The sequence below is a fragment of the Eleutherodactylus coqui genome, chromosome 4, assembly GCF_035609145.1.
Source record: "Eleutherodactylus coqui strain aEleCoq1 chromosome 4, aEleCoq1.hap1, whole genome shotgun sequence".
Classification (NCBI taxonomy): Eukaryota; Metazoa; Chordata; class Amphibia; order Anura; family Eleutherodactylidae; genus Eleutherodactylus; species Eleutherodactylus coqui.
Window position 1 is genome coordinate 290838416 of NC_089840.1, and position 14450 is coordinate 290852865.

The 14450-nt window shown below is 42.1% G+C and overlaps 3 protein-coding genes across 3 annotated transcripts; all 3 read right to left on the reverse strand.

Moving 5' to 3' along the window:
• Positions 1 to 833: 833 nt before the first annotated feature.
• On the reverse strand, positions 834 to 1940 carry LOC136626772 (uncharacterized protein F54H12.2-like). Its single transcript, XM_066601776.1, has one exon. The coding sequence runs from the start codon at positions 1938 to 1940 to the stop codon at positions 834 to 836; it is 1107 nt and encodes a 368-aa protein (XP_066457873.1).
• A 3216-nt stretch (positions 1941 to 5156) lies between these two features.
• Positions 5157 to 6263, reverse strand: LOC136626773 (uncharacterized protein F54H12.2-like). The gene has a single exon (XM_066601777.1). The coding sequence runs from the start codon at positions 6261 to 6263 to the stop codon at positions 5157 to 5159; it is 1107 nt and encodes a 368-aa protein (XP_066457874.1).
• Positions 6264 to 11679: 5416 nt separating this feature from the next.
• Positions 11680 to 12786, reverse strand: LOC136626774 (uncharacterized protein F54H12.2-like). The gene has a single exon (XM_066601779.1). The coding sequence runs from the start codon at positions 12784 to 12786 to the stop codon at positions 11680 to 11682; it is 1107 nt and encodes a 368-aa protein (XP_066457876.1).
• Between the last annotated feature and the right edge of the window lie 1664 nt (positions 12787 to 14450).

The following is a 14450-nucleotide window of genomic DNA, read 5'->3' on the forward strand; positions in this document are numbered from 1 at the left end:
GCGTTGACGATTAGACGATTACGGACGATCTTGTTCGCCCTGGTCCACATTGGATTTCAGTTAACTATTTATATGTTCATCAAATTCGCAATTTTGCGAATTGACATATATTATAAGTAGCTTGGACTTCTCCTGACTTAATTGTCATTACAAGTCCAGCCTTCTAGCCTGTTTCCGATGATACAGACTTTGACCTAATTTAAGAACTGGGTCTTGTCAGATCGATGACCCTATGGGGAAGTGAATAAGTCTAGTAACAAATAAGGTTACGGACTCAGTACAGTGCTCCCATAAGCGAGTGTACTAGTATAATATTTGTCTAGTGTGGATGATCTAATTGTCATTATCCACCACTTAGGGTTTTATGAGTGACGCTCTCTAGTTGTTTTGGAACAGTGTCTTTCCATCAATAGGCATGTTCTTATTAATGCATAACAACATGGAGTTATCTCAGTAGGCGCTACCACTTTCTGGTCCCTTGTATACCTGATAACGGCCCGCTACGGTCACCACCTTATCTGGTAGCCCCTCTTATCATTATCAATTTAAATAATATATTAAAATTCTGTATTTGAGTCATTCTAATTACTTAAGCAAATTGCGCTAATCCCATAGGCAATTAATTTTGTGGTTGTTTTGTATGGTTGTCTGTCATTTTGTGTCCGTTTAGGTCGGAACCATCCTGCCTTAGCAGTATTGGTTTTTTATCATTAATATTAATAAAGGTTATATTTTAGTTTCAGGCACTTTCAGTGACACATAGTACAATTAACACCCAGTGTCGTCCTCGCTGAGTTGAATCATCAGTATTAATTATATAAGCCGATGGTCTTTTATCCACATCCATTTCTGTCAATCGAAATCGAGTTGTCTGCTCGTTGCTTTCCGGAGATATGTACGAGAGCCATATATTCCCTAATAGCTAATTCACCCTCAAAATCAGGCTGAAAAGGCCTGGCCGGAATCTGTTGACCATCCAGATACAAGGCCGCGTGGTTTACGGAATAATGGTGAAAACAGAGAGGATTTTTTTGGAAGCTACCGCTAAAGGCTTCATTGTCCACAAAGGCTAATATCACAGTTTTAGGTATCTGGCCCAGGAACAAATTTTCATGGGTTGCTATACGGCTTCCGATTGCTATGCTGAAGACTTTGAGACTCGTCCTATCCAAAGTATATTTAGCAGTGGTTGCTAGTAGCGCCTGGCTGTGCCCTATGCAGACGGCTGGGGATACTTGTACTCTCTTGATGAAAATTGAAGCATGAAGGATTTGAACTTTAAATCCATCAGGGTCTGCTGACATCAAGCAGAACGAGTCTTTATTCCTTGTTAGTTTTATCTTTAAATCCAGACCATTCAAGATAAGCTTCGGTTGGTTAAATATATCGCCATAAATAGGCCCCAGAAGCTCCACAGTTTTAGAGCGCTGTGTTGCTGCAGCTCTTTTAGCGAAGCCTAAATTTGGGCCATCGAGTGTCCTTTCATGGTGGTGACCTGCCGAATCCTTGTAAAAAAGTCCGGCTGTAAATTGGGATGCGAGCGTTTGACCACTATAATTTAAAATTGTCTCGATGAACGCTCTATAGCTATAAAGATTATCGGATTGTGAGATTAGTCGATCCCCCAATGTGATGTCCACTTGGTTAAAAAGTGTAGCTACGGGGTAATTAATAAAGCCCACACGTGCACCATCGGGGATGGCTGTGTTATGTTGTTTAACTATACGACAGGTTAAGTGCAGGAGGGTGTTATTTAAGTTGTAGTAATATTCGCCGCTACCCGATATGAAAAATTCCAACGGCGTGTTGTCAGTGAGGGCTGTGATAGGCAGGACTTCAACAAATAAAGATTTTTCAATACTGGTCTGCGTTGGTGGTATGGTGAAAATATCCAACTTAGATTTGGTGCACTCTACAGAACCGTCGTGTATGAACGCCATGTTAGAGAATTAAAAGATGTCGTCTGCTGCGCGTCTAGCGGGTTTCTGACGGCGTCGTCTTTTGCGTGAAGAAGTCTTATCCATGAGGAGCGGGTGAAATCGTGCAACGATTCGTCTTTTTCTTTTACAGGGTTTTTTTTACAACAGAAACAAGTCCGGAGCTGCACTGTTCTTGACGCGACTGATTGAGTCTGTCCAAAACAGCCGACGAAACAGAAGTGACTGCGTCTGTAGCGATATTTTTGACATCCGTCTTTACATGAGGCTTTACTAATTCTAGACCTTTTCTGAAAAGAGGCAAGGCCCTTCGGAAGAGTGACCTGAAGACGCCCCCAATTCCCGCGCCAATCATATACTCATCTCCATGAAATCCATCTATTTTTTCGTTTCCACTCTGCGCCAAATAATGTTTCACGTAGAGCGCAGGATCTCCGTACACTCGCTGAGACAACATGTTTTAACGCTGCGAATCGTTACGCGGTCTAAAGTGTAATCGCACTATACTTTTCCCGTACTTGAATTTAACAGGCGTGTTCTGGTCTGATAAAATCGAGATTGTAATCGTGTCAAAATGTTGTTTACACACCGGCACATAATCAGGGCGATTGTAGTGAATTGTGACAATGTCGCTGTTTTTACCGCTGATTTCTACCGTTCTTAATAGCTGCACATAGCTATCGCCTACAAACTGATGATTGATCATATCCGTATACACGTACAATGTATAGAAGCCGGCTTTTATGTCCGCAAAATGCCGCCTCTTGTCCGGGATATTCCCAGCTAATGCGGCGTTATATTCAGGCAGACCTAGCAGAACGGACAACTTATGACCCGGAGCAAAGTGTAGCGTTGGCGAATCGGTAACTGTAACAATTATTTTTACTTCATCATAGCGTAGCTTAAAGACCTCGTTTGTTAGCCTTAAACCCTCAATTCTGTCATTTATCGCACGCGTCAAATCTGATAGCGAGGAATAAAATCCAGACTTGACAAAATATTCCTGGTATGTACTGCCATGTTTAGCGACAAAAAAGTTTCCCTCGGTCGCCGCAATCGTGTCCCATGTGTGCGGGTACTGAATTTCGGTTAGTGCCACATCGTAAACGCCCGAGAGCTGAATCGGCTTCGCTAGTTTCGTAGTGTAAGTAGAAATTGAGTTTTCGGAGTAGATTCTGGACGACGCATTACTAGGAAGAGTTATATAAAACGAGCCCGACTCCATGCTCTATGCGGGTGTTAGTTGATTTTCAGTGACCCAGCTCTTAAATTTTGTAGGGTACCCGAGCCACTTCACAAAATAATGCTCCGTTCCGCGGATGCGCCTTTTGTTTAATATTTTCTCGATCCTGTAGACGCGGTTCTCGTCAGCGGGTACCTGCTGTATTTCCTCTTTATAAAACGACCCCTCTATAGCTTCGCCGCTCAGGTCGCTTAATTTATATAGCGGTTTTTGAAATCGCGTATTAATAGACTCTATGATGAAAATTTCATCAGTGTAAGTTTGCTCATAGCCTTTCGTAAATGTTCCTTTATGTTGAGAAATCCTCACATGATCGCCTATTTTTAAAGAAGTCTTTTCATGCTTTGAGTTCATAATATCGCTGTAGATATTTCGCCAAATTGTTAAGGAGTTCTTTTTCGTGACATCCACAGGTCGGCATCGGATAATACGGTGGTAAGTTTGGTTTGGTCAGGTCTGTCAGTTTGAAATAATGCCTCACAGGGGCTGGTAGTGTAGTTTAGATAGCGGTCACCATCTAGGACCGTATTGTACTTTAGCCAGGTTAGAAAATTTATCATCACAATTTCTAATTGACCTCCCTGGCTCTTTTGTCAGTCTGGGACAATAATCGCCAAGTATCAGGTGTTCAGACTGTTTAATCACTAGCACCTATGTTTGTTGAATAGTGTTCAATTAATGGACCTATCTAACATAAGGATTGCTATGTCAGCTGTCTGTTCATTATAAAACAGCATGGTCAATTGCACTATTTGCAAACCAATCGGGTTGCCTTTACAGTCGACTGTCTAGTGTAAGGCAACAAGATTGATTGCATTATAATCGCAAATCAATCTGTTTGTGTAAATCAGCCTCCACAGTCGTCTGTTTAGTGTAAAGCAGTGTTATTAATTACACTACACTAAAAACAATTCTATTTGCTTTTACATAATGTGCAATTAATCTACCAGCCTTCTTACATTGGCGCATTAAAAAAACAGTTCTTACGCGCAATTTTTGTGCAACTGCTGTTTGCTATTCGAACCCATTGCAACAAAAATTGTGTGCAGTTGATTGGCATCGCACAATTTTTGGGCATCATTCAGTCTTATTTTCGTCCTGATGAAGCAGCGCGCCAAATAATCTGTCTTGCGCTGCGGAAACGCGTTGACGATTAGACGATTACGGACGATCTTGTTCGCCCTGGTCCACATTGGATTTCAGTTAACTATTTATATGTTCATCAAATTCGCAATTTTGCGAATTGACATATATTATAAGTAGCTTGGACTTCTCCTGACTTAATTGTCATTACAAGTCCAGCCTTCTAGCCTGTTTCCGATGATACAGACTTTGACCTAATTTAAGAACTGGGTCTTGTCAGATCGATGACCCTATGGGGAAGTGAATAAGTCTAGTAACAAATAAGGTTACGGACTCAGTACAGTGCTCCCATAAGCGAGTGTACTAGTATAATATTTGTCTAGTGTGGATGATCTAATTGTCATTATCCACCACTTAGGGTTTTATGAGTGACGCTCTCTAGTTGTTTTGGAACAGTGTCTTTCCATCAATAGGCATGTTCTTATTAATGCATAACAACATGGAGTTATCTCAGTAGGCGCTACCACTTTCTGGTCCCTTGTATACCTGATAACGGCCCGCTACGGTCACCACCTTATCTGGTAGCCCCTCTTATCATTATCAATTTAAATAATATATTAAAATTCTGTATTTGAGTCATTCTAATTACTTAAGCAAATTGCGCTAATCCCATAGGCAATTAATTTTGTGGTTGTTTTGTATGGTTGTCTGTCATTTTGTGTCCGTTTAGGTCGGAACCATCCTGCCTTAGCAGTATTGGTTTTTTATCATTAATATTAATAAAGGTTATATTTTAGTTTCAGGCACTTTCAGTGACACATAGTACAATTAACACCCAGTGTCGTCCTCGCTGAGTTGAATCATCAGTATTAATTATATAAGCCGATGGTCTTTTATCCACATCCATTTCTGTCAATCGAAATCGAGTTGTCTGCTCGTTGCTTTCCGGAGATATGTACGAGAGACATATATTCCCTAATAGCTAATTCACCCTCAAAATCAGGCTGAAAAGGCCTGGCCGGAATCTGTTGACCATCCAGATACAAGGCCGCGTGGTTTACGGAATAATGGTGAAAACAGAGAGGATTTTTTTGGAAGCTACCGCTAAAGGCTTCATTGTCCACAAAGGCTAATATCACAGTTTTAGGTATCTGGCCCAGGAACAAATTTTCATGGGTTGCTATACGGCTTCCGATTGCTATGCTGAAGACTTTGAGACTCGTCCTATCCAAAGTATATTTAGCAGTGGTTGCTAGTAGCGCCTGGCTGTGCCCTATGCAGACGGCTGGGGATACTTGTACTCTCTTGATGAAAATTGAAGCATGAAGGATTTGAACTTTAAATCCATCAGGGTCTGCTGACATCAAGCAGAACGAGTCTTTATTCCTTGTTAGTTTTATCTTTAAATCCAGACCATTCAAGATAAGCTTCGGTTGGTTAAATATATCGCCATAAATAGGCCCCAGAAGCTCCACAGTTTTAGAGCGCTGTGTTGCTGCAGCTCTTTTAGCGAAGCCTAAATTTGGGCCATCGAGTGTCCTTTCATGGTGGTGACCTGCCGAATCCTTGTAAAAAAGTCCGGCTGTAAATTGGGATGCGAGCGTTTGACCACTATAATTTAAAATTGTCTCGATGAACGCTCTATAGCTATAAAGATTATCGGATTGTGAGATTAGTCGATCCCCCAATGTGATGTCCACTTGGTTAAAAAGTGTAGCTACGGGGTAATTAATAAAGCCCACACGTGCACCATCGGGGATGGCTGTGTTATGTTGTTTAACTATACGACAGGTTAAGTGCAGGAGGGTGTTATTTAAGTTGTAGTAATATTCGCCGCTACCCGATATGAAAAATTCCAACGGCGTGTTGTCAGTGAGGGCTGTGATAGGCAGGACTTCAACAAATAAAGATTTTTCAATACTGGTCTGCGTTGGCGGTATGGTGAAAATATCCAACTTAGATTTGGTGCACTCTACAGAACCGTCGTGTATGAACGCCATGTTAGAGAATTAAAAGATGTCGTCTGCTGCGCGTCTAGCGGGTTTCTGACGGCGTCGTCTTTTGCGTGAAGGAGTCTTATCCATGAGGAGCGGGTGAAATCGTGCAACGATTCGTCTTTTTCTTTTACAGGTTTTTTTTTACAACAGAAACAAGTCCGGAGCTGCACTGTTCTTGACGCGACTGATTGAGTCTGTCCAAAACAGCCGACGAAACAGAAGTGACTGCGTCTGTAGCGATATTTTTGACATCCGTCTTTACATGAGGCTTTACTAATTCTAGACCTTTTCTGAAAAGAGGCAAGGCCCTTCGGAAGAGTGACCTGAAGACGCCCCCAATTCCCGCGCCAATCATATACTCATCTCCATGAAATCCATCTATTTTTCCGTTTCCACTCTGCGCCAAATAATGTTTCACGTAGAGCACAGGATCTCCGTACACTCGCTGAGACAACATGTTTTAACGCTGCGAATCGTTACGCGGTCTAAAGTGTAATCGCACTATACTTTTCCCGTACTTGAATTTAACAGGCGTGTTCTGGTCTGATAAAATCGAGATTGTAATCGTGTCAAAATGTTGTTTACACACCGGCACATAATCAGGGCGATTGTAGTGAATTGTGACAATGTCGCTGTTTTTACCGCTGATTTCTACCGTTCTTAATAGCTGCACATAGCTATCGCCTACAAACTGATGATTGATCATATCCGTATACACGTACAATGTATAGAAGCCGGCTTTTATGTCCGCAAAATGCCGCCTCTTGTCCGGGATATTCCCAGCTAATGCGGCGTTATATTCAGGCAGACCTAGCAGAACGGACAACTTATGACCCGGAGCAAAGTGTAGCGTTGGCGAATCGGTAACTGTAACAATTATTTTTACTTCATCATAGCGTAGCTTAAAGACCTCGTTTGTTAGCCTTAAACCCTCAATTCTGTCATTTATCGCACGCGTCAAATCTGATAGCGAGGAATAAAATCCAGACTTGACAAAATATTCCTGGTATGTACTGCCAAATCACAGTGGTATGAAAATCTATATATAGTTTGCAGAACCCTTCACAGATATAGATTAAAATTAAATGCCTTTTATTAGTATATTTTAAAATTGTGGGCTCACATATAACACTTCTTAACGATACAAAAGAAAAGGACAAGTGACATATAGACAAAAAATAGGCCCTAGTAGAAATATGTAGGGTAACGTATCTCTCAGATAGATTTTTGGAGATTGATACCGCACAAGGATGAGGAGGAGGATAAAGGTCCAGATTTTTGGAAATCGATACCGCTCATGGATATGGAAGAGGATAAAGGTCCAAAAGAAAAAGGAATATTATCCAACTCCAGAAAATATGCGTACCTAGGTATAGATGCGGTACGAAGAGTAATACCTCTTTAGGGCACAATGTTGTAATGTATATTCATGTTGCTAATATAATTTTTCGTAGCCTCTCATTAATAGCACAGTTGCCGCATATACGGGTGCTAATTGTATAGGCTCATTACAGGTCAATGATATTGACCAGCACGTAAAAACGGCTCGCTCGACGCGTTTCCCTGCCCCTGTAGGGGGCAGTTCCTCAGGAGCACGGGTAATGGTTGCCCGTAGATACGTGTTTCTAAGGTTGTCGCATAGAAATGATGGAGCAACAGGATTGATGCGTCAGGATGTAGTCCTGCTATAACTTAGTCCTGCTAAGATAAACCTACTCGATGTTTCCCGTTACCGCTCCTTACTAGTCACTTCCGGCGCGGCGCTTGTATTAGTGCCGCTGTCGGACTCTCTGAATGTTTGAGAGAGAGAGAGGGCCTTTCACTTAATCTGGTGTACACCGTGAGATATGTCAGTATATGACTATCTCAAACAGCGCCTCCAGATACCAAATGGCGACCGCTATTTCGGCTTAGTTATCAGCCACTAAAGCGATGCCCGGAGGTGCCCTCTTGGAGGATTCCTGCACTATCTATTCGGGTGTTCGCATTGGTCAGCACATTGCAATGACCGATGTGGATTGATGCGACACCCAGATAGAGAAGGCTCTGTCACTCGATATTAGTAAAAACGAGTGTTCTTCTATGGTCCCTGGCCGACCCTTTTAACCTAGCTGGTAGGCATCCCAGCTGTGTTATACCCAGGTCAGGCGCCTTCACAGGTGAAGCTTGATTAAATAGCAGTATGTGCCTCAGGTAGATTAGCTTCAGATGAAGTGCACCAAACTCGGCTACATTTGGGGGATAATACCCCATTCAGCCGCTCACCATCAGAGCCGCAGGCGCTACCTCTCCTACTCTGTCCCTGCTTCTTACCCCTGCTCAATCCAGCTAGGATTGATACTAGAGGGGCTCTGTCTTTCTTGGTCCTCATGATAGAACTCTGAATGGGGTATTATCCCCCAAATGTAGCCGAGTTTGGTGCACTTCTCACGGTGTACACCAGATTAAGTGAAAGGCCCTCTCTCTCTCTCAAACATTCAGAGAGTCCGACAGCGGCACTAATACAAGCGCCGCGCCGGAAGTGACTAGTAAGGAGCGGTAACGGGAAACATCGAGTAGGTTTATCTTAGCAGGACTAAGTTATAGCAGGACTACATCCTGACGCATCAATCCTGTTGCTCCATCATTTCTATGCGACAACCTTAGAAACACGTATCTACGGGCAACCATTACCCGTGCTCCTGAGGAACTGCCCCCTACAGGGGCAGGGAAACGCGTCGAGCGAGCCGTTTTTACGTGCTGGTCAATATCATTGACCTGTAATGAGCCTATACAATTAGCACCCGTATATGCGGCAACTGTGCTATTAATGAGAGGCTACGAAAAATTATATTAGCAACATGAATATACATTACAACATTGTGCCCTAAAGAGGTATTACTCTTCGTACCGCATCTATACCTAGGTACGCATATTTTCTGGAGTTGGATAATATTCCTTTTTCTTTTGGACCTTTATCCTCTTCCATATCCATGAGCGGTATCGATTTCCAAAAATCTGGACCTTTATCCTCCTCCTCATCCTTGTGCGGTATCAATCTCCAAAAATCTATCTGAGAGATACGTTACCCTACATATTTCTACTAGGGCCTATTTTTTGTCTATATGTCACTTGTCCTTTTCTTTTGTATCGTTAAGAAGTGTTATATGTGAGCCCACAATTTTAAAATATACTAATAAAAGGCATTTAATTTTAATCTATATCTGGTATGTACTGCCATGTTTAGCGACAAAAAAGTTTCCCTCGGTCGCCGCAATCGTGTCCCATGTGTGCGGGTACTGAATTTCGGTTAGCGCCACATCGTAAACGCCCGAGAGCTGAATCGGCTTCGCTAGTTTCGTAGTGTAAGTAGAAATTGAGTTTTCGGAGTAGATTCTGGACGACGCATTACTAGGAAGAGTTATATAAAACGAGCCCGACTCCATGCTCTATGCGGGTGTTAGTTGATTTTCAGTGACCCAGCTCTTAAATTTTGTAGGGTACCCGAGCCACTTCACAAAATAATGCTCCGTTCCGCGGATGCGCCTTTTGTTTAATATTTTCTCGATCCTGTAGACGCGGTTCTCGTCAGCGGGTACCTGCTGTATTTCCTCTTTATAAAACGACCCCTGTATAGCTTCGCCGCTCAGGTCGCTTAATTTATATAGCGGTTTTTGAAATCGCGTATTAATAGACTCTATGATGAAAATTTCATCAGTGTAAGTTTGCTCATAGCCTTTCGTAAATGTTCCTTTATGTTGAGAAATCCTCACATGATCGCCTATTTTTAAAGAAGTCTTTTCATGCTTTGAGTTCATAATATCGCTGTAGATATTTCGCCAAATTGTTAAGGAGTTCTTTTTCGTGACATCCACAGGTCGGCATCGGATAATACGGTGGTAAGTTTGGTTTGGTCAGGTCTGTCAGTTTGAAATAATGCCTCACAGGGGCTGGTAGTGTAGTTTAGATAGCGGTCACCATCTAGGACCGTATTGTACTTTAGCCAGGTTAGAAAATTTATCATCACAATTTCTAATTGACCTCCCTGGCTCTTTTGTCAGTCTGGGACAATAAACGCCAAGTATCAGGTGTTCAGACTGTTTAATCACTAGCACCTATGTTTGTTGAATAGTGTTCAATTAATGGACCTATCTAACATAAGGATTGCTATGTCAGCTGTCTGTTCATTATAAAACAGCATGGTCAATTGCACTATTTGCAAACCAATCGGGTTGCCTTTACAGTCGACTGTCTAGTGTAAGGCAACAAGATTGATTGCATTATAATCGCAAATCAATCTGTTTGCGTAAATCAGCCTCCACAGTCGTCTGTTTAGTGTAAAGCAGTGTTATTAATTACACTACACTAAAAACAATTCTATTTGCTTTTACATAATGTGCAATTAATCTACCAGCCTTCTTACATTGGCGCATTAAAAAACCAGTTCTTACGCGCAATTTTTGTGCAACTGCTGTTTGCTATTCGAACCCATTGCAACAAAAATTGTGTGCAGTTGATTGGCATCGCACAATTTTTGGGCATCATTCAGTCTTATTTTCGTCCTGATGAAGCAGCGCGCCAAATAATCTGTCTTGCGCTGCGGAAACGCGTTGACGATTAGACGATTACGGACGATCTTGTTCGCCCTGGTCCACATTGGATTTCAGTTAACTATTTATATGTTCATCAAATTCGCAATTTTGCGAATTGACATATATTATAAGTAGCTTGGACTTCTCCTGACTTAATTGTCATTACAAGTCCAGCCTTCTAGCCTGTTTCCGATGATACAGACTTTGACCTAATTTAAGAACTGGGTCTTGTCAGATCGATGACCCTATGGGGAAGTGAATAAGTCTAGTAACAAATAAGGTTACGGACTCAGTACAGTGCTCCCATAAGCGAGTGTACTAGTATAATATTTGTCTAGTGTGGATGATCTAATTGTCATTATCCACCACTTAGGGTTTTATGAGTGACGCTCTCTAGTTGTTTTGGAACAGTGTCTTTCCATCAATAGGCATGTTCTTATTAATGCATAACAACATGGAGTTATCTCAGTAGGCGCTACCACTTTCTGGTCCCTTGTATACCTGATAACGGCCCGCTACGGTCACCACCTTATCTGGTAGCCCCTCTTATCATTATCAATTTAAATAATATATTAAAATTCTGTATTTGAGTCATTCTAATTACTTAAGCAAATTGCGCTAATCCCATAGGCAATTAATTTTGTGGTTGTTTTGTATGGTTGTCTGTCATTTTGTGTCCGTTTAGGTCGGAACCATCCTGCCTTAGCAGTATTGGTTTTTTATCATTAATATTAATAAAGGTTATATTTTAGTTTCAGGCACTTTCAGTGACACATAGTACAATTAACACCCAGTGTCGTCCTCGCTGAGTTGAATCATCAGTATTAATTATATAAGCTGATGGTCTTTTATCCACATCCATTTCTGTCAATCGAAATCGAGTTGTCTGCTCGTTGCTTTCCGGAGATATGTACGAGAGCCATATATTCCCTAATAGCTAATTCACCCTCAAAATCAGGCTGAAAAGGCCTGGCCGGAATCTGTTGACCATCCAGATACAAGGCCGCGTGGTTTACGGAATAATGGTGAAAACAGAGAGGATTTTTTTGGAAGCTACCGCTAAAGGCTTCATTGTCCACAAAGGCTAATATCACAGTTTTAGGTATCTGGCCCAGGAACAAATTTTCATGGGTTGCTATACGGCTTCCGATTGCTATGCTGAAGACTTTGAGACTCGTCCTATCCAAAGTATATTTAGCAGTGGTTGCTAGTAGCGCCTGGCTGTGCCCTATGCAGACGGCTGGGGATACTTGTACTCTCTTGATGAAAATTGAAGCATGAAGGATTTGAACTTTAAATCCATCAGGGTCTGCTGACATCAAGCAGAACGAGTCTTTATTCCTTGTTAGTTTTATCTTTAAATCCAGACCATTCAAGATAAGCTTCGGTTGGTTAAATATATCGCCATAAATAGGCCCCAGAAGCTCCACAGTTTTAGAGCGCTGTGTTGCTGCAGCTCTTTTAGCGAAGCCTAAATTTGGGCCATCGAGTGTCCTTTCATGGTGGTGACCTGCCGAATCCTTGTAAAAAAGTCCGGCTGTAAATTGGGATGCGAGCGTTTGACCACTATAATTTAAAATTGTCTCGATGAACGCTCTATAGCTATAAAGATTATCGGATTGTGAGATTAGTCGATCCCCCAATGTGATGTCCACTTGGTTAAAAAGTGTAGCTACGGGGTAATTAATAAAGCCCACACGTGCACCATCGGGGATGGCTGTGTTATGTTGTTTAACTATACGACAGGTTAAGTGCAGGAGGGTGTTATTTAAGTTGTAGTAATATTCGCCGCTACCCGATATGAAAAATTCCAACGGCGTGTTGTCTGTGAGGGCTGTGATAGGCAGGACTTCAACAAATAAAGATTTTTCAATACTGGTCTGCGTTGGTGGTATGGTGAAAATATCCAACTTAGATTTGGTGCACTCTACAGAACCGTCGTGTATAAACGCCATGTTAGAGAATTAAAAGATGTCGTCTGCTGCGCGTCTAGCGGGTTTCTGACGGCGTCGTCTTTTGCGTGAAGAAGTCTTATCCATGAGGAGCGGGTGAAATCGTGCAACGATTCGTCTTTTTCTTTTACAGGTTTTTTTTTACAACAGAAACAAGTCCGGAGCTGCACTGTTCTTGACGCGACTGATTGAGTCTGTCCAAAACAGCCGACGAAACAGAAGTGACTGCGTCTGTAGCGATATTTTTGACATCTGTCTTTACATGAGGCTTTACTAATTCTAGACCTTTTCTGAAAAGAGGCAAGGCCCTTCGGAAGAGTGACCTGAAGACGCCCCCAATTCCCGCGCCAATCATATACTCATCTCCATGAAATCCATCTATTTTTTCGTTTCCACTCTGCGCCAAATAATGTTTCACGTAGAGCGCAGGATCTCCGTACACTCGCTGAGACAACATGTTTTAACGCTGCGAATCGTTACGCGGTCTAAAGTGTAATCGCACTATACTTTTCCCGTACTTGAATTTAACAGGCGTGCTCTGGTCTGATAAAATCGAGATTGTAATCGTGTCAAAATGTTGTTTACACACCGGCACATAATCAGGGCGATTGTAGTGAATTGTGACAATGTCGCTGTTTTTACCGCTGATTTCTACCGTTCTTAATAGCTGCACATAGCTATCGCCTACAAACTGATGATTGATCATATCCGTATACACGTACAATGTATAGAAGCCGGCTTTTATGTCCGCAAAATGCCGCCTCTTGTCCGGGATATTCCCAGCTAATGCGGCGTTATATTCAGGCAGACCTAGCAGAACGGACAACTTATGACCCGGAGCAAAGTGTAGCGTTGGCGAATCGGTAACTGTAACAATTATTTTTACTTCATCATAGCGTAGCTTAAAGACCTCGTTTGTTAGCCTTAAACCCTCAATTCTGTCATTTATCGCACGCGTCAAATCTGATAGCGAGGAATAAAATCCAGACTTGACAAAATATTCCTGGTATGTACTGCCATGTTTAGCGACAAAAAAGTTTCCCTCGGTCGCCGCAATCGTGTCCCATGTGTGCGGGTACTGAATTTCGGTTAGCGCCACATCGTAAACGCCCGAAAGCTGAATCGGCTTCGCTAGTTTCGTAGTGTAAGTAGAAATTGAGTTTTCGGAGTAGATTCTGGACGACGCATTACTAGGAAGAGTTATATAAAACGAGCCCGACTCCATGCTCTATGCGGGTGTTAGTTGATTTTCAGTGACCCAGCTCTTAAATTTTGTAGGGTACCCGAGCCACTTCACAAAATAATGCTCCGTTCCGCGGATGCGCCTTTTGTTTAATATTTTCTCGATCCTGTAGACGCGGTTCTCGTCAGCGGGTACCTGCTGTATTTCCTCTTTATAAAACGACCCCTCTATAGCTTCGCCGCTCAGGTCGCTTAATTTATATAGCGGTTTTTGAAATCGCGTATTAATAGACTCTATGATGAAAATTTCATCAGTGTAAGTTTGCTCATAGCCTTTCGTAAATGTTCCTTTATGTTGAGAAATCCTCACATGATCGCCTATTTTTAAAGAAGTCTTTTCATGCTTTGAGTTCATAATATCGCTGTAGATATTTCGCCAAATTGTTAAGGAGTTCTTTTTCGTGACATCCACAGGTCGGCATCGG